Raw genomic sequence first — 19,386 nt, forward strand, 5'->3', positions numbered from 1 at the left:
TAAGCATTTCAATCATGACAGCCTAACAAAATCCAGAGAGTTCAGCATCACAGTACAATTCTTGTTTGACTTTGACAACCTCCGTGACTTCCGCTAGGGTGATGGTACCAGGTCCACGTGAGTCTTCCATCCCTGCCTCCTCAACAGAGGGCATGTCAGTAGGATTGAGAAGATCCTCAAAGTGTTCTTTCCACCACTTGACAATATCCTCAGTCCAGTCCAACAAAAAGAAAGGACAGAGTCACCTTGCCTGGATTAAGAAAACCAGAGCCTCCCCCTCCTGGAGTCAGGCTTGGGGGGAGCTTGAAGGCAAGCACCTGGTGGCCAAGTCTACAACCATAGGACTCAGTTGGGCTCAGCCCAAAAAACAGCATGGTGTCACCTGTATGTGGGCTCACCACCCTACAAGGGTAGTGTAAAGGGTCTGTTGTATTATGTTACAGCCAGTGGATGGGGCAAATGTCCACATAGACTGACACTTGGTTATGGTGATTCTTACAATTACTTTGATTTCTAATTCATTGCAGGCAGTGTGAACCCAAGATATTTCATGTTTTCTGTAGTCAACGTTATTTCCTTTGTTAATGTACATCCGTTTGTGCATTTCAGGGCTGTAACATATTCCAATAATGTTGGGAAGGGTCCATTTTGGTCTCACAATGAGGTAACAAAAAAGAAAGCAAAATTAAATAATAATGTTAAATAATGTTAATTTCAAACTGGTGATGTCAACAGGTACAAAAGCAGAATCTACTAAAGGCTGAGTCTTTGAGGAGAAAATTTGGGCAGAGAATCTCCAATGAGTCACAAATGCATGAGAAAATTATTGAAATGTTTAAAAACATTGTTCCTCAAAGAAAGATTGCCAGGAATTTGCATACTTCTCTGCAGTGCATACCGCTAAACAATTCAAAGAACCTAGAGCATGGGTGGGCCATCACATCAACTGTCATTGTAAATGAGATATTAAAGACAAGTCACAATATCATTGTCACTGAACGATTCAGAAAAAAAGAGAATAGTGTCCTAGTACACTAGTTCTTATCATGTCTTTGCATGACTACATTTGTATTTTCCACCAGTTTCCACATTTTAGTGTTTTTCAGCTGTTTTTTCTTGTTCTGTGAGAGAAATCTAGTCTCTGTTGATCTTTAACAAGTGTATCAAAGTCAGGCTGAATATATGAGGTGGAGATGCAAAGCACAGCCGACAAATGATCATCAGTGAGAGAGGACCTGGACCTGGACTTGTTAAACTTCATCAAAATGCGGCATTCAGCATCCACCTTTCTCTTTTGGCATGAGCGGACTCTTTTGAGGAGCAGTACACATTGATTGGATTAATCATTTCTGAGAACAAATAAAAAAAAAACAGGTTTCAAAATAAAAGCAATGCGGTTTAGTCATAAACGCCCGATCATACAGCACACGACGACAGCTGAACGAAGGAGAAACAGCCAAAAAGTCACAAATCATCGGGAAAAGGTGGACGACTGAACCTCCACCTTTCCCATCACCGAAAAGCCTGCGCACCAAGACCGCATGAGTGTGAAAAAGAAACATTCACGATCACAGGGCCGAAAGCAGGTATAAAACCAAATGGTCTCCAGTGCTGGATCCATGGCTCCATCCACCATCCCTCTCGCTGTCCCCACGGATACTTTCCCATGGATCACGCAAATGCGCCATGCCGGGCTGTGTGGCTATGTGGTGTGCATTATGCGTTCTGCCAGGCTATGTGACATGCATTTTGCAATCGCACCATGCCAGGCTGTGTGGCGTACATTACGTGATGGCACCGTGCCAGACTGTGTAGCATAGGGCAATCTCTCCATGCCAGGCTCTGTGGCATCGGGGAAACACTACATGCCAGGCTGTGCTATTACATGATGGCAGCATGGATTATGCAATGGCGCTGTGTCAGGCTGTGTGGTGTGGAGCGATTGCTCCATGCCAGGCTCTGCTAGAAATGTTTTATTGTTTAATTTCCAGGTATGTGCGGGCTGGTCCGAGTCAGCCAAAGGGCTGGATGCGGCCCACGAGCCGTAAAATGCCCAGGTACGCTCCATGTAATGTGGAGTTGCATCAGGAAGGGCATCTGGTGTAAAACCTGTGCCAAATCAACATGCACGTCTACCTTCAATGTGCTGTGGTGACCCTGAGTGAAAACAAGAGAGCAGCTGATGGGTCTTACTTTTTATAAAGAGTAGAAAAGCTCTTCTTTCAACTTTAGACATGGGTTGTGGTGATCGATGCAACAACCACTTTGCTGCTTCATAATATCTATGCACCAGCACTGTGCCTGACTGTGAATTATTTTACAGCCGACACACCCACGGGTGCACAGATGAACACAAGTACACTAGGTGCAAGTTACAAATGTAGTTGTAACGGTCGGAAACAAGCAATGGCACTTGCAATGCGGAGTGTGCTGCTTCATCCCATGTGTAAGATAGGACCCCAGTTCTTAAATGTTAAAACTCTATTTAAACTCAAAAAATTCAGAGAAGGGCCCTCTGAGAGCTTATACTGCCACAAATTCAAGGTAATCTTGGAATTTTACACTGTGATAAGCAATGTTATGACTTATTATAACTAAACATCAACTTCATTTTGTACAAATTTGAGTTAAAACTGTATGATTTGTGTAAAATTTTACATTATTAGCAGCCATTTTTTCCACATGTGCAACTGGAATGGTGTCATTCAAAGCAGTTTTACCCATGTTCACCGCATCCCACTCTGTTCACTTCATCCTGTGCTGTAAAATCAACTTTTTGACATGTTGGTAGGATAGGTAATCCATCACAGTTAACGTCATCCTTACAGTTATGTGCTTTTAACAGATTAAGTAATAAACACTGTAGGGTGACGGTTCTGAAACGTTTTCTATACTGGCGCATTCACATGCTGCCATGAAGATATAATGAGTTTCAGATTGCCCTTGCAAAAAATAAATAAATAAAAAATTGTCTACAATGAAATACTGGGTATCTAGAGTTCTCCTTTAAGTCCTTTGTTATTTTTGTGACACACACACACACGTGTGTGTGTGTGTGTGTGTGTGTGTAGAGAGAAAGAGAGCACCTCTTGGACAGGTAGTGCACAACTATGGAATTATTTTTTATTATAGGACACCTAGACATCACCACCGTGATTTTTGGTAGTATTTTCCATGCATTTTTGCCTCCCATTTGTTTTGCTCTCTTGCATGCCTCGACTGGCTTTTTGCAAAGCTGCTTCCATGGCAGGAGGAAGCTAAATCCACCAGCCACACTGTTCGCAGGGACATCTTTAGCAGCTGTTGGAGGACTGTCAGATAAAGAACTGGACAAGTTCTTGTCACAATTTTTTTGCTAGATTTAAGACAGTAGACATGTTTTTCTACACACACCACTAAAAGCTTCTCAGCTTCTATCTCTATTGAGCAGTGCGTTGGCCAGGCTGCCTGCCATCCAGTATGAACTGCCAGATCCCACTGCCCTCTGACTCCTGCTCTGAAAATCTGTCATTTGAAGTGTATATATATATATATATATATATATATATATATATATATATATATATATATATCAGATGTAGCAGCACAACTCTTTTGTAAGATCCAGATGTGCACAAATTATCTCATGCCAATTTTCTTTCATATAAACTCTAAAGCAAAGCCAAACTGTTTCTGTCACTGTGGCCCACTGCTTTTTGAAATATCTTGTTCACACTCATACATGGACACAAAGACAGACAGGAAGAGTTGGTTGTTGAAAGAATTTGTGCAAAAGACAACTGACTGGTTTTCCACATGAAAACCTCATATCTTTAAATTTTCAACAAAAGACATAGTTTTTGTTTGTTTGTTTGTTTTTTCATTTGCTTTTTGAGCTCATCTAACATCTTTAAAATCCCTGTTTGTAAAACTGGAATTGCATCGTTTCCAAACAGTGCAGTTTCTCTTGACACGTGCACGTGTAGGAGAAGCGAACATGAAATCAGCATGCTGGAGTGGAACAGACACAGTGGGAACAGTAAACTTACACCAGGCAACATGTTTCCACGCACACATGTGCACACACACACACACACACACACACATACATGCATACTGACAACACGTGTGAGAAGCACCGACTCACTCCTGGTGCATCCTGCTGGGTCGCGGCCTTCATGTCCGCAAGCCGCTCACCCTCGCCTGATCTGTCAGGACAACAGAAGACAATAATGCAGAGAGAAAAAAGTTACAAGTCTGACATCATCTTGTAAAACTGTGTCCTTGACATAAGCAAGACCACATGGAAGCTGCAGAGTGAGAGCAAAGAGCGGAGGCTGTGCAGCCTTCTGACGGACAGTATCGCCCGTGTGCCTCAGAGGTCTGTGCGCCAGCACTGCACAGCAAAACACTAAAACTTCTGATTCAGTTGCAAAACTCTGAAACTCACACAGTAGAAGGAACTCTGGTACTTTTTCAAGTACTCTGCCAGTCCCTCATCAGGTTGCCATGTTTTTTGTTTGTTTGTTTGTACGTATGTTTGTTTTGCTTCCCATCAAACTCTTTGGCAAAAACAAAAAACTGGAAAATGAACTCAAAAGTTGATTTTCATCCACCACCTCAAAAGAGACAATAAAACCCATGCACACTTTTGTTCCTTTGACTGATTATTAATTCACTTATTAATTCAGTTGTTAATCTGACTCTGCTTTAAGGTTGGCTTTTTGTCATTGTTGTTGTCATTATGTTATTGTTTTTTTATTTGTTTGTTTTTTGTTTTTTTTTTTACTTCATACAAGTGCAACAATAACATGGATGGACAAGTCTGACAAATTTTGGGGGCTGCTTGCTTACTTGGGTGGGTACCAGGTAACTTTCAAAGCATGTGGATGGTGAACAAATGTACCTCAAAGACTGAACAAAAGACAAGGAAGAAGAAGTTAATGTGAAGATTTTACAGCAAATGCACTGGCAAACAAACTAACAAACAAAAACAACCTTCTGCCTCTTTTCTGTTGGTGAGTTTTTAAGCGCCACTGCCAGTGAGCAATGCACTGAAAAAAAAATTGGAGTAATATTTACTTGAAAAAACCTTATAAAAGTACATTTTAGATGGGGAATTCTTAAGCAAATTTTACTTGCATACATTAGTTGATCTAAAAGAATAACTCAAGTAACATTTACTAGCAATTATTAACTGAATATTTTCATTGAATTTTACTCTGTCTTTATTCATAAAAAGTAAAACTTTTCCTCTGTTCCCCTTGTTTTCACTCAAGGTTGCCACAGTAGATCCAATTTGGATCTGCATGTTGATTTGGCACAAATTCTACACTGGATGCCCTGCCTGACGCACCTCCACATTACATGGAGAAACGTGGCAGGGTGGGGGTTTGAACCGGGAACCTTTTGCAATGAAACCAAGTGCACTAACCGCTTGTCCACCACCCCTGCACTGAGTTTTAAGTCCCTTTGGCTGCCCTTGTTTTCACTCGGACTCGCCACAGCCGATCTTAGATCATTAGTTCATGAATGTGTTCATTATAAAACAACCATTGATGCATCTTAATGCATCTTTTTTCTAAATAGAATTTTTTTTGTCTCACTGTCTGACAAATTTAAGTATTTTTAATGATCCATAGCAGGCAGAGGTGTGGCCAAGTGGTTAGTGCAGTTGGTTTCAGTGCAAAAGGTTCCCGGTTCAAACCCCACCACTGCCACATTTATCCATGTAATGTGGAGATCCATCAGGAAGGGCCTCCAGTGTAGAATTTGTGTCAAATCAACATGCAGATCCAAACTGAATCTCCTGTGAAAACAAGGGGAACAGCTGAAAAGTTTTACTTTTTATGAATAAAGGCAGAGTAAAATTCAATGAAAATACTCAGTTGCTAATTGCTAGTAAATGTTACTTGAGTTATTATTTTAGATGCAAATAAAATTTACTTAAGAATTCTCCTTGAAAAATTTACTTGGAATTTCTGAGTGAAAAAACTCAAGTTTTTTTCAAGTAAATATCACTCCAATTTTTTTCAGTGTGGTGACATTGTATCAACATTGTTTTTTTGTTTATATATATATATATATATATATATATATATATATATATATATATATATATATATATATATATATATATATATAATGGTTTGACTTCAGTCAACATGATATCAACATCACTCCAATGCCAATTTCCCAATGTTGTAACACTGTCAGAATATGACTTTGATACAGGGTTAAAATGTTGGATCTATATTTAATTTCTACCAGAAATTCATGGAAAGCATGTGTGTTACTTGTTGATTATAACATTTAATATAATAAATGGAATATTGTGTTGAATATTTTTGGTGAATATCTGTGTTGATCCAGTGCTGAAATTCAAAGTATTTTCTATGTTAATTCAATGTGATATTTCAACATCAATCAACATTGGATTGATGTTATTCTACCTGCTGGTATCTGAGTGAGAAAAAAAAAAAACAAATATGAGGAATCACTTTAATGAGTGAAAAAGTAGAAGAGTTTTTTCTTCTTCTATTTCTGGATGAATTGTAGGGTGTTTTCACACCAACACTTTTAGTCTTGTTAAAACTGACTCTAGTTTGATTCCCCCTTAGTGCAATTAATTTGGACAGGTGTGAACATATTGTGGACCAAAACAAATGGCAAAAGACCTATGAGGGCAAGTTGTCTAACTCTGCTCCCAAAAATAAAAATGGTAAGACACACACACACACACACACACACACACCAAGTCAACAAATCAGAGGTCTTTCTTTTGGCTGCTTCTATGTTGACATAGGATGTATTTAGGTGTTTATTTGGCATAGATTTTACACCAGGTTCCCTTCCTGACACAACTGTAGTCATCCAGAGAATGGGGTATGCGTGGCCTTGAACTGGGGACGTTCTGTTTTGGAGACAAGCATTCTAACTGCCTGAAACTTCAATGTTTCCTGAATAAAATGACCAATCAAACTAAATGGGAACTAGAAGCACTCAGAGTGCAAACCTCCGCCAAGGCCATGGGGTCACTGACACCATAACATCTACACGCCGTGGAATCATTGAACCTAAGAAAGTCTAACAATGATGTTTGCTCAGTAGTTAAAAAAAAGTTTCATCTGCTGTGACTGGATAGCATGTATCCTTAGTGCTTGGCATCACAGTTTATTGCAACTTGCACCTTTCCCAGAAGCTACTGTCATCTGAGCACTGATATTGATATTGCATGTGCTTATAGACAAAAACAAACAAGAGACAAAATTCAATTTATTATTCAACTAAATTGCAAATATATGAATTTTTTAACATTTATGAAACACTTCTCTAAACAAGGCCATAGGGTCACTGGCCCTAAAGAGATTCCCTCCTTGGCACAGTGATCTATTTCTTTTTGTCTCTTTCTCTAAAATTGTATATAATAATCATTAGATTATTAATATATAAACAAAAATAAATGTAAGAAATATTACAATTTGAAAACAAATGCACCCGAACGTGATGACAGCTGCAACTGCTTTATGCTAACTTTTAACACTGAAAATGCCATAGACATGCTAATGTGTTAGCATTGGGATCTGGATTGTGATCCGGATCGCCACTAAAATTTAATCACTTGTTCCTCTTGTCATTTCCAACCACTCCACAAAATTTCATCAAAATCCGTTCAAAACTTTTTGATTTATCCTGCTGACAGACAAACAAACAAACAAACATGACCGAAAACATAACCTCCTTGGCGGAGGTAATAACATACATTATAAAATTTATTTTGCTATAACAAGACATGGCAGAATAAACTGCAGGTCAGTGTGAGGTACAGACGTGCTGCAGCAATTTCTTTTTTTCAATGACTGTAAACCGATGCATAATGGGAGTGAGTTCCTGAAAGAGAACAGTTTGAGTTTTTGCCCATCTGTAATACAGTGCATTTTCAGGGAAAAAAAAACTGGTTAGGAAACTAGTCGATGCTGGCAACAGTGGTGATATTTGGCATGTGACCACTGCAGGAACACAACCTACTCCGCAGATTCCACAAATGTTTACAGGAATGGCCTGTTAATCGGCTTTCTCTGATGTTGTATCTAAAAGCCACCAGCCTCGCGGTGACAGCAGCCGTTTAATGTCACTGATAACTTGCAATGTTACACATTTGCAGAGTAAAATTTACTCTGCTGGGATAACATTTGGTCCCAGTCCAAATAGAGTTAAATATACTCCATCACAGTTCTAAATTCACTCTATCACAGTATAAAATCAACTCTTATTGGAGTAGAAACACTTGAATTTGACAAGATGGTAGCTGATTTCACTCTATAATAGAGTGTATTTTACTCTAGTTAGACTGGGACCAAATGTTATCCCGGCAGAGTATATATTACTCTACAAAATTTACTGTGTAGATGCAAGGCAAAACAATGAAAGATTTGCTTGCTAGCTATAGCTAACATCCAACATTACCTGACTCCGGACTTCTTGATTGCAACAGCCTATCCAGTGCAACATTTGTCACCAACAGTAAGGCCGTGGCTATCCGTACATAGCTGAAATTCTGTTAGTTTGTAGCATTTCTCTCATTGGTCAATTTTGGTCAAGTGATCATGAGGCTACACACCTGTGCATGTATTTGCTTTTGATATATAGATTCCTAAACTACATTAACCACAACAACTAATCCTAACCATAACCATAACCACAACAAGGCTGCACTACATACAAATAGATTTTGGAATTATTAACACAGCTTCTCATTCCTCCTGGAGGATTTGAATCCTTGCTGAACCTCATCCATCGCCCATACCTCCTCGTTGGCCCATATATCGACTCTGCTATCCGTTATGTTTCATTTCTTCTGCTTGGTTTTAGAAATGCCACTTGGTGTTGCTGTCATCTGGAGGTGGGTGATACCGGGAATTTTGGTATTGATCCAATACCAAGTAAATACAGGCCCAGTATCGTCGATATCTATACCGATACCGATACTTTTTCATATTTAAGCTTCATAGATCCAAAAGACCTAGGATAGAATTTCGCCAAACATTGTACATGACAACAAAATACTTTATTATCACAATCAACATTTTTGTTTAAAAAAAAAAAAATCACTCAATAGAGCTTAAAACAAAATCTCCTGAGGTAGAGGGCTGACAAACCACAATACAAGGGTGAGCTGCTTCGTGTTATGTGACACAGTGCAGCGCTGCTCTTACAGACAGAGAGTAGACTTTGATGAATCTGCATGCGCAGCAGTCAGTGCGTGCAGGAGAGAAAAAAGCTTGAGTATCGATCTTTTTAACACGAGGATTGTTCAATATCAATACCAGTGTTGGTATCGATATTATCAATATTAGGATCAATCCGCCCACCTCTACTGTCATCTTCTGTAGTGTAAGTGACCAGTCAGTACTGAGTCCTGCCCAGTGACATTTCAGTGCCACTCACAAGTACATATCCCAGAGAAGTGACTTATTTTGCCCCAGAAAAAAAAAAAAAAAAAAAAAGCTCAGGCAGTAGAGATGCATAGAGGTGTGAAAACCCCTAAAATGGCCTGCAAGTTCCTGCTGTGGAAATGGGCCAATTGGCACCTCCTCGTACTCCTGAAATTGTGGCTATGACGCAAACCCCAGAACATAAACGCATGTTGGTTTTGCTTATGTACTTTCGGCTACTAAAATGGTTTGCTGTGTGAAAACAAACTGAACAGATGTTTAAAATGCAACACTGCAGCATTTTGGTCCCCAGTCTGAACCAAACAAATGTCCTGAGAATGTTGTTGAAATATAGCGCCACTAAGAGTTCTGGCCTTGTGTGTGGACTGCTATGAATGAACTACAGAATCTCACACACACACACACACACGGCCCACGGCAGAAAAACCCATGCCTATTTGAAGTACATAACAAGCCTCACAAACTACCAAGTGAATGCCTACAAATGCAGCAACTGAGCCTGTGCACTTCAGCTTGAATTACCCACGTGTTCACCTCTGGATCTTCACAAAGCAAACCCACCATAAGTCAGAACAACGGTCGCATTCCTACCCACATTTACCCCTGTGCTGAGTTCTAAATACAATGCCAGTATCAGGAAAAGCCAAAACTTCTGAGGTGGAAAGCAGGTTTGCAAACTCTGTGTATCGATAAGAAAGTCCCATCATCCAAACCCACAAGATTTTCCAAAAGCTAAAGTTGACAATGTAACAAAAAAAATAGATAGTCCTTACAGATGGTGAGTGAACAACACACACAGACAGGCAGAGGGGATGTGGCATTTGGCCCCAAATGTATGCCCGCACATGTATCAGCATCCTTCCTGCTCCTGGCCAGGAGCTGTTTACCTCTCTATCAGCGATGCTCCCTAAAAGCAGGGACCCCATCCATATTCACCGGCCTCAAATTCCACTGCTTATCTTCCCCCAACCCTTGAAAAACCTCCCCATGTTCCCCTCTGCACATACATACATACATAAACACGTCTTTATGAAGGCAAGAGGCAAACGGGGATGAGGCCAGGAGGGGGTCGGGGATAAGAATCACCTTGAATTCAAAGCAGAGGATTGTGGGTCTTAGGCAGGAAGCCACACGGTGACGTGACACACGTGAGGCAGGTGAGCGGGCTTTAGAGGACCAGACGTGCTTGCCAAGGTCCGTCCACAGCTCTGAGGATTTGGAGCAGTGAGACGTGATGTTTGTTAGGTGATATGTATAAAAGTGTGTTTGTTAGTTTTGACTAAACCCTTTTCGTGTTTCTTGATATTAAAATTAAGATTTAATTTATTATCAAAGAAAAGAGGCTGTTTTGGCCCACGACTGTTTATGGGTTTGAACAAACTTACATAAAACATGAAACCACAGCTGGGTTATATAGCTGAAACCATTCATTTTAGGGATTGATCATAAAAGAAAAGAAAATGTGTGGAGCCATGAAATTAAAAATTTTAATGCCTACATTTAAACTTTATTTTAAAGGTTGCTTGTTTGTACATGTAATTTTCATGGAAAAGCTCAGGCTTGTCCTGGAATGGACACTGATGCATTTTGGGGGTCCTCCAGCTGAGACATATTTTCAAATAAAGGAACTAATTTATCATTGCACTATAGAGTTTCCCCCAGTAATTAACTGATTTTGACTATATTTGTGGAATATATTTTCCCTATCTGAGAAGTTCCGGAAAAACAGGTGAAACCATGAAATCATGAAGTAACTGATGTGACTGGCAGAAAGGCAGCATCACTAATAAACAAATTAAAAAGCACACGGTGAAAAGGTTGGGCCAAATCTGCTCTAAGTGAATAATGATCAAATGGAAGGAAGATATGAATAATGGGGAGGGGTCAACAAGTCTTTGTTTATAATTTATTTATTGCTATGAGTCATTGTAATTTATCATTTTTTGAAATGTTGGGCCTACACGTAAAATGATATGTTTTAAATATCAGATTTTCATGAAGGGGCGAGAGCAAATAACTACTACATTATTATTTAAGTGTTAATTATGTAAGTATTTTTAACTTTGCAACATAAGCTACTTCATTAATTATCTGATTTTTAGGAAACATTGGAAAATAAAAGTTTGGCCTATCTTGGTAGTGATCAGATTCTGTTTTATTGTGGATTTGAATAAAGGGGTGTGGTTTATTATTGGTAATAATTTTAACATTCCGAGATAGTTTTTTTTTTCAATAATTAACAAATTCTTTACACAAACTATAGCGTAAACTGTTGGGCATGGTCTAACACTGCTATCATTAGATTTCAGATCTGAAAAAAAAAAATATCAGAAAATGTGAGTTTATTCATTCATTTTTACATTAGAAGATATTATGTATAACAATAATTAAATGTTTTTTTCTGAAAATTTATAATAGTGGATCTGACCAGGATTCAATACCATTACATTTTGGGACCGTTTTGATAAATGTATGATTTTTTTTTCTTTTTTATTTCATAAAACTTGGAGTAAAGGATGACTGTCCTGGAAAAGGAAAGCATTGAATTTCGAGGCATGATACACAAAAGGGGGCGGGGCAAAGTTATTGAAATTATTTATTTATTTATTTATTTATTTATTTATTTTTATTGTATTCCATGTTTCAGGCTTTGGCAAAGTTATACACTCTAGTGCCCCCGTCTAGTTTCCCAATTAAAAAAAAATAAATAAAATAAAAATTCCAAGTGTCTTTTTTTTTTTTTTTTTTTGCTGCGCTTCATTTGTGTTTAAAGCTTTGGCGCCCGGAGCCGGAGGTGAAGTGGACAGCTCGGCTATTGGTGCTGATGAATGAGGAGAGAGGAGCGAGGAGGAGCCGCACAGACACCCCGCTCCTCCGTGCGCACTGTGTTGTTTTGGGGATTGAAGCTGGGAACTCTCTCCGCCACTAATTGCGCGCTGGTGCCTTTAATGAATATTCATTCTGGCGCGTTCAGACCCCGCCTAATTAGCCGAGAGCTGGAGGAAGAGACTCGCACCTTTTTCCACAAGAGAAGCGTTTCTCCCGCGCCGCGTCCTCAGGGGGATGCTGGCAGAATAGCCCAAGTTCATTAAACCCCCCAAAAAAGAAAACGCGAAAAAGTTACCTGAAACGCGCGGGACGATTTGGTCTTCAAAAAAAAAAAAAAAGAGGATGGGCAAAATGTGTTTCGCTGCTGCATATTTAGCGCTTATTACGCATGTCTATCAAAATAAAAAGGGGAAAACGAAATACAATTATCTGATTGAGTGAGCTGGTGGATATTATTCTGCTCTCTGTAGTTGGGAGCTACATCACATGAATTTTAAAATCTAAACAGAGCTTGTGGCAGGTCGAAATGCTCCCTGTGGGACTGAGGAAGACTTTTATTTAACATGCAGCCAGTATGAGGCCATGGCACTCACATTTTTTTAAAGGATGCTGAGGTTTATCAGTGGAAAAGTAAGACAGATAATTGGGAAAACTTTATTTCCAAATTTAGCACTATACAGTGCACACTTGAAAAATGTGTGTATTATTTCAATAATAACTTGATTAATTTAGCTATATTTTTATAGAGCTGTTTCAAATGTATTATTTCAACTTGTGCTGATGCTAATTTAATAGATTATTATAAATTTCTTGTTTGCCCTGCACTGATGTTTAGGCAGAAGGGAAGAAAACTTCATCCTGGAAATAGGTTGTATACAGATTCCAGTGAGAGAACAACTCGTATGTTTTTGGTAAAAGCAACATAATTTCAAATAAATTAACTTAACGTGAACACAGTCATTTATAGTTAAAATGAGAAAATATGTTTTATGAGCAAAAGAATCAGGTTGAAATGGTGATACGTTTTGGTAATTATTTTTTAAATACTTTTTTTTCTTCTTCATTTATCTCCAGATCTGTGGGCAATAAAGTGAAGAACAAATCTGGATTCTTCACAGTCATTTTCAGTAAAGGGTTGCCCAGGGTTCCTCCACACTCATCCCTTTGGTTCTAATTTTTAAACGCGTCATAGTGCGATCACTTCCACTCGTTTTCCTGCCATTCAACTTCTCTGTGATCCCTTTCTTCGTGCGCTCCATGGAGACGACGTGCGTCTCGGCAAAAATGCACTTCGGCGCACACGAGGCCACATCCATGCACAAAGGGCCAAAGCATCTGGATCTTTCTTTTTCCAGCAGCTCCTCTTTTTGACCACGGAGCAGCACAAGACTGGGCTCTGTGTGGCGCAAAGCCGCGCTTTTTATAGACTGAATGAGCGCGCAAAGAACGCGTCTTCATTAGGCGAGCCGCAGGAGGTCACGACGCACGGAGGGGACGTGCGTCTCCAAGTGTGACTCTACGTTTAAACAGTTTTTTGTTGTTGTTGTTGTTGTTTGTCTGTTTGTTTGTTTGTTTTTTATCAATCAGACAGCATGAAATACCAATCCAGCTCAAACAAGTTTAAGATATTAAACTAGTTCATAAATGACTCAAATTCCTCGTTAAGACAGTCTTCCGACTAAAATCTGCAAAGGGATGCGTGGACGCGCCAAAACCACGCCTTTCTTTCAAGCGATGACGACGAGCACCTGTGACCCCCCCGACAAGCATCTTCCACGCGCACACGCACTGAGACGCGCGGCAAGGACGCGGCAGAAAAGAGTGCGCATGCAGCACGCTTACCTTAGGAGTCATGTAGTCCCGGACTAAAACGTGCGCGTCTGAGTCCTTCTGTAAATAGAGAGAAAGAGAGAGAGAGGGGAAGACAACAAGCGCACGAAGAAGACAACAAATAAACACGCGGCAGAGCTACATAAAAAAAAGACGAAGTCAAACCACTTCTTTCAGATGAATGATTAAAATGGCACTGTTGCGCGCGGAAAAGCGTCCAAAAGAAAAAAAGCTCTCTGTTTTGTGAAGGAGTGGAACGTGTGGCTGATTGCAGAGTTTTAGGCGAATGGAACGGGAGAGATGTAAGATTTGTTTAAAGCCCCGCATTTCCATTTAAGAACGTGATTGTGTTTGCAAAGATCCCTTTCAATCTTAGCATCCCCCCCTCCCCACACACACACACTCACCCCCACCCCTTCTCTCTCTCTCTCTCTCTCTCTCTCTCTCTCTCTCTCTCTCTCTCTCTCTCTCTCTCTCTCTCTCTCTCTCTCTCTCTCTCTCTGTACCCCTCAGCGTCTCTGAGGCTGCTTTGCAATTCATAGAATTGGTAATTTGCTATTGGGACAAAACGTGAAGGGAAAAATAATCAGATCAACCGGGAGAGGTGCTGAGGAAGGAGCCAGGAGGAGGAAACGCAAGCTTCTCTCTCTCTCTCTCTCTCTCTCTCTCTCTCTCTCTCTCTCTCTCTCTCTCTCTCTCTCTCTCTCTGTCTTTGCAACTTTTAGTTAAATGCTTGCAGAGATGTGGCGCGGAATATGTACAGTCTGAATTTCCAACTCAACCCAATCTGCACCAAAAAGATCCTAAAGTAGGGTCACATCAATATTATTATTTTATATATATATAAAAAAGAACAGTCAAAATGTTTTACCAATTAATGGCGCACAGAGAGCGCCCACATATTTACGCGCCTGTAACGTTACGCGCGAGGCTGATTTGCAGCGTGTTGCCTTCTAATCTATTTAACATGAGGAGCGCTATAATCATCAGTAACCTATTATGAAGGTGCACGGCTGTGCGTTTGTGCTCGAAGGAGCGGGGTGGAGGGGAGGGGGGAGCTTCAAAAAGATCTCCGCACTCCCCCGCGTGGTTATTTGCAAAACAACCGAACCAAAAGCTAATCAAAGCGTGATCTAATCGGGGCTGTCCGCGTGCGAAGGTGTGCGCGAGAGAAGCAGTACTAAAAGCACGCGCGAACACACACAAACGGATATTTAATAAATAGAACGTATGTTTTGTAGCATATGTAAGGCTGGAGCTGCATCCATCCTCTGCGCAAAGTGCGCCGCGCCACGCTCTGGATCCGCGCGCCTATTGAATATGTCCCAAGTGGGCTTGAATCGGAAAAGAGCCAATACAAGCGGAGGGGAGGCGTGTCTTCTCTCTTCCCCAAGACCTCCCAGAGCAGGTTTGTTGCGTTTTGGCTCTAAAGCCTGAGACCTCCGAAGTGCTCGTCAGTTTTGCAAGTAGGAGCCATGGCGACAACAGCTCAGTATATTCCGCGGAATAACTCCTTACCGTCCAATCCGCTCATGCATCCGGATTCGGACAGGATGCACCAGGGGACGACTTACAGAGAGGTGCAGAAAATGATGCACCACGAGTACTTGCAAGGGCTGGCGGCTACCAACACGGGACACCCGATGAGCCTGACGCACCACCAGTGGCTGCCCACCTCGAACACCGACTGGTCCAGCGGCACCCACATCGGCCAGCAGGAGCACAAACCGAGCGTGCAGACGAGCCGAGAGGACCTGAGCAGTGGCTTTCACCACAGATCCCACCTGGTGCACCAGCAGACGCAGAGTGGCCACCACGGCTCGTGGGCGCCGTCCACAACGCACCACTTATCCCCGCTATCCCCGGCGTCTAACGGCCACCAGTCGCTGGTTTACTCCCAGCCCGGATACACGAACCTCAACGCCATGCTGAGCCCGCAGCCCGGCACGCTGCACCACGGTATGCGGGACCCGCTCCACGACGATTCCGGCAGCCACGACAACCAAATGGAGTCGCCCCAACAGGCGTTCAGCCACCACCAGGACCACTCGGACGAGGACGCGCCCAGCTCCGACGATCTGGAGCAGTTCGCCAAGCAGTTCAAGCAGCGGCGGATCAAACTGGGCTTTACGCAGGCGGACGTGGGCTTGGCCTTGGGCACCCTGTACGGAAACGTCTTTTCGCAAACCACAATCTGCAGGTTCGAGGCGCTGCAGCTCAGCTTCAAGAACATGTGCAAACTTAAGCCGCTGCTAAACAAGTGGCTGGAGGAGACAGACTCCAACACGGGCAGTCCCACCAATTTGGACAAGATTGCCGCGCAGGGCAGGAAACGAAAGAAGAGGACCTCCATCGAAGTGGGGGTAAAAGGGGCGCTGGAGAATCATTTCTTAAAATGCCCAAAGCCATCTGCTCACGAAATCAGCACTTTAGCCGGCACGCTGCAGCTGGAAAAAGAGGTTGTCCGCGTTTGGTTTTGCAACAGAAGACAAAAAGAGAAACGAATGACACCAGTGGGGGTCCCGCACCCGAATATGGAGGACGTATATTCTCAAGCAGAGACCCCTCCTCTGCACCGCACACTACAGAGTCCCGTGCAATGACTCTTTGCGTCTTTTCCGCTGATAGAAAAATGGACTTAACAGTGTTTGGTTTTCCTGAAAAGACAAAGTTGAACAGGTGAATTTCTTTTTTTTCATTTAGGTATTCGGAAAACATCCAACAAATAAATAAGAAAAAAATAAAGAAAAAATAAAAATGACAAAAAAAAATCTTTGCGCATTTAAAGTGAATTATCTTTATTTACCAAAAGGAGGAAATGACTTTTTCATGAACTGTCGGCGCTCATCAATTTGAGTTCAACACTGGAGATTCTACACTGAATGAACTTTTTTGTTTGTTTGTTTTCAGGCAGATTTCTGAATAATGAGTGTACTTTGTTGTGTGATGTGTCTTCATTAGGAGTACTGTAACTCATCAGAGCAGCCTTTTTCGTTTTCTTTTTTCTTCAGTTGGAAGTTTCGAATAAAAGAAACGAAATGTGCCAATGCGCCAGGACGCACGCGTGCGTTCTGACAGCATGCCTTAAAAATATGTAGAAGCTGCGCAGCTGATCATCGTCGAAAACTGCAAACAGCACCAGACGCTAAAAAGAACAATGTGGATTTTGATTTTTTTGTTTGTTTGTTTGTTTTTTAACTTACATGGAGCACTTATTGTTTGCTTTGTTTTTGTTTTTAGAATTGTTCCTATTTTAATGGGTGAGTTTAGCTGATGAATTGTATGTTTACAGGTGATCAGAGCGCCGTCCTGCTCAACTCCAAAATTTCCAGACAGATTTGGTCAAAATGAAAAGTGAGAACTCAGGTAACTTCAGTGCCCCATATCGGAATATCACGCCTGTACACCACTTTTTAAATTATTTCCCCCCCTTTTTTTTGTCTGACCCTCTGTCTTTTGTTGCCAATGTAATATACGAAACACGATGGATTCCGTCAAAAACAAGACAATTCTTTAAAGGACGGAAAACTGTTAATTCAAGGGGAATTACGTTTTGCAACTATTTATTTGATTTTATTTGTATGTCCTGAAAGGAAATCTGAACATCGAACGCGTTTGTGTGTCTTTTCTTAATGTTGCGCCCCCCCCCGCCCCCCAAAAAAACAGCAGTTCTATTCACAACACAAATGAGGGATTTTTTTTTCAACGAAAAAAAAAAATAAAAATAAAAATAATAATGAAAAAAAAAAAGATTTTAGAGAAAATGTTGCCAGGATTATTTCCGAGATGTAAATATGTCCAATATGTAAACTTGTATTTGTTCGAAGATATTGTTTTGTTTTTGTTCCTTTTGGGCAGTTTTGTACACTTACTAATTCCAAGAAGATATTTTAATATGATTTCATTTATGAATCTGACCATTTATAAATATATATAAATATTTATTTCTTAAACGTGTTTGGAGCTTTTTGTTTAGCTCTGTTAATGGTTTTGTTGCAGTGGATTTCAGTATGTTATTTGATTTGTTTTTGTTTGTTTTGTTTACTACATTGGTTGTATGTTCATTGCAAATGTAGACTGAAAAGTCACATTTATATTTATGTTATAGTAATATTTTATTACTTACATAAAACATATATACAAGAAACGGTCTGTTGTCTTCTTTGGAGCCCCCTCAGCCTGTGATGTGACGTTTGATTTGAGTGTGTTGAACATTTCAGACAGCCGTGATTGGTTACATAACACAACTCGTTTAAATCACACAACTAATGTTTGACCACAAGCACCAGGTCCACAAAGTCTGTGCACGTCTCTGTGTAATGCCACTATTAAATCATTGTACAGAATTATTGTCTGTTCATTATTATTATTATTATTATTATTATTATTATTATTATTATTATTATTATTATTATTATTATTATTATTCAGAGTCTTGTCAGCAATTGACACGTTTAAAGCATCTGAAATGAGAAATGCAATGAACCTTTGATCTCAAAGAAGAGCCTGAATCGAAACATTAGGCCTACCTTTTTTCCAAAATAAAGACGAAAAACAACAACAACAAAAGAATGCAGGGCTATAGGATAAGCATTTAACATGCAGGGAAGGCAGGCATCACATAATGTATTTCAGTGTAAATTGCAAGTTAAATAAATGTTCCATCTCCATAAATGTTCATGGATTCATCGTGAAGCTCCTCTAAGTGCCGTTATGTCGGTGCGCACATCTTCTCCACATTACGCACGTCCACATCTAGATGCTATAAAATGAATAAACAAATAAATAAAAAACTTTTCGTTAAGAAAAATAACTTGAAGGAGCGTATTATTTATTAATCCTGACCGAATTCTCCACGTTTTCCTCAATAATTCGTAGTAATAATTGTGGGGAAAAAACTTCGAAGTGAAGGAGCGCTGCGGTTAAAAAAGTTCAAATAACTGACAAAATTTACGTTTACCTCACACAATAATAATAAAAAAAACCCCTGCTATTTCATAGGAGACAGTATGAAATAATTAACTTATTCTAATTAATTTAGAATTGTTAACAGTTCAATTTCTGTAAGGCCGGAGTAGGAGAATTATTTTGAACTTTGTCAGTAAAGTGTGCACTGTAACGCACGTACGCTCAAATCAAACATCTCTCTTTCAAGAACAAAAAAAAAAAAAAATCCCGCAACAGTCAGAGTTTGCTAATAAATATCGAAGCTTAATTAATTTCGGAAACATTTCCACATTTATTCATGTCATCAAACTATTACGCGTGAGTCTTTCTTTCCTTTGACGTTTAC

The 19,386-nt window shown here is 40.3% G+C and overlaps 1 protein-coding gene and 1 long non-coding RNA gene across 2 annotated transcripts in view; one reads left to right on the top strand and one right to left on the bottom strand.

Annotated features, from left to right (window-relative positions):
- LOC117513861 overlaps positions 1 to 4,190 on the bottom strand; it is a 42,905-nt gene extending 38,715 nt beyond the window's left edge. The window contains exon 1 of the long non-coding RNA XR_004561736.1: positions 4,127 to 4,190. This is a non-coding gene — a long non-coding RNA (uncharacterized LOC117513861). The remainder of the gene's footprint in view (positions 1 to 4,126) is intronic.
- Positions 4,191 to 15,461: 11,271 nt separating this feature from the next.
- pou3f1 (POU class 3 homeobox 1) lies at positions 15,462 to 17,739 on the top strand. The gene has a single exon (XM_034174103.1). It carries the CDS (start codon positions 15,569 to 15,571, stop codon positions 16,694 to 16,696), a length of 1,128 nt encoding a protein of 375 aa, XP_034029994.1. The 5' UTR covers positions 15,462 to 15,568; the 3' UTR covers positions 16,697 to 17,739.
- Positions 17,740 to 19,386: the final 1,647 nt, after the last annotated feature.

The sequence above is a fragment of the Thalassophryne amazonica genome, chromosome 7, assembly GCF_902500255.1.
Source record: "Thalassophryne amazonica chromosome 7, fThaAma1.1, whole genome shotgun sequence".
NCBI lineage: Eukaryota > Metazoa > Chordata > Actinopteri > Batrachoidiformes > Batrachoididae > Thalassophryne > Thalassophryne amazonica.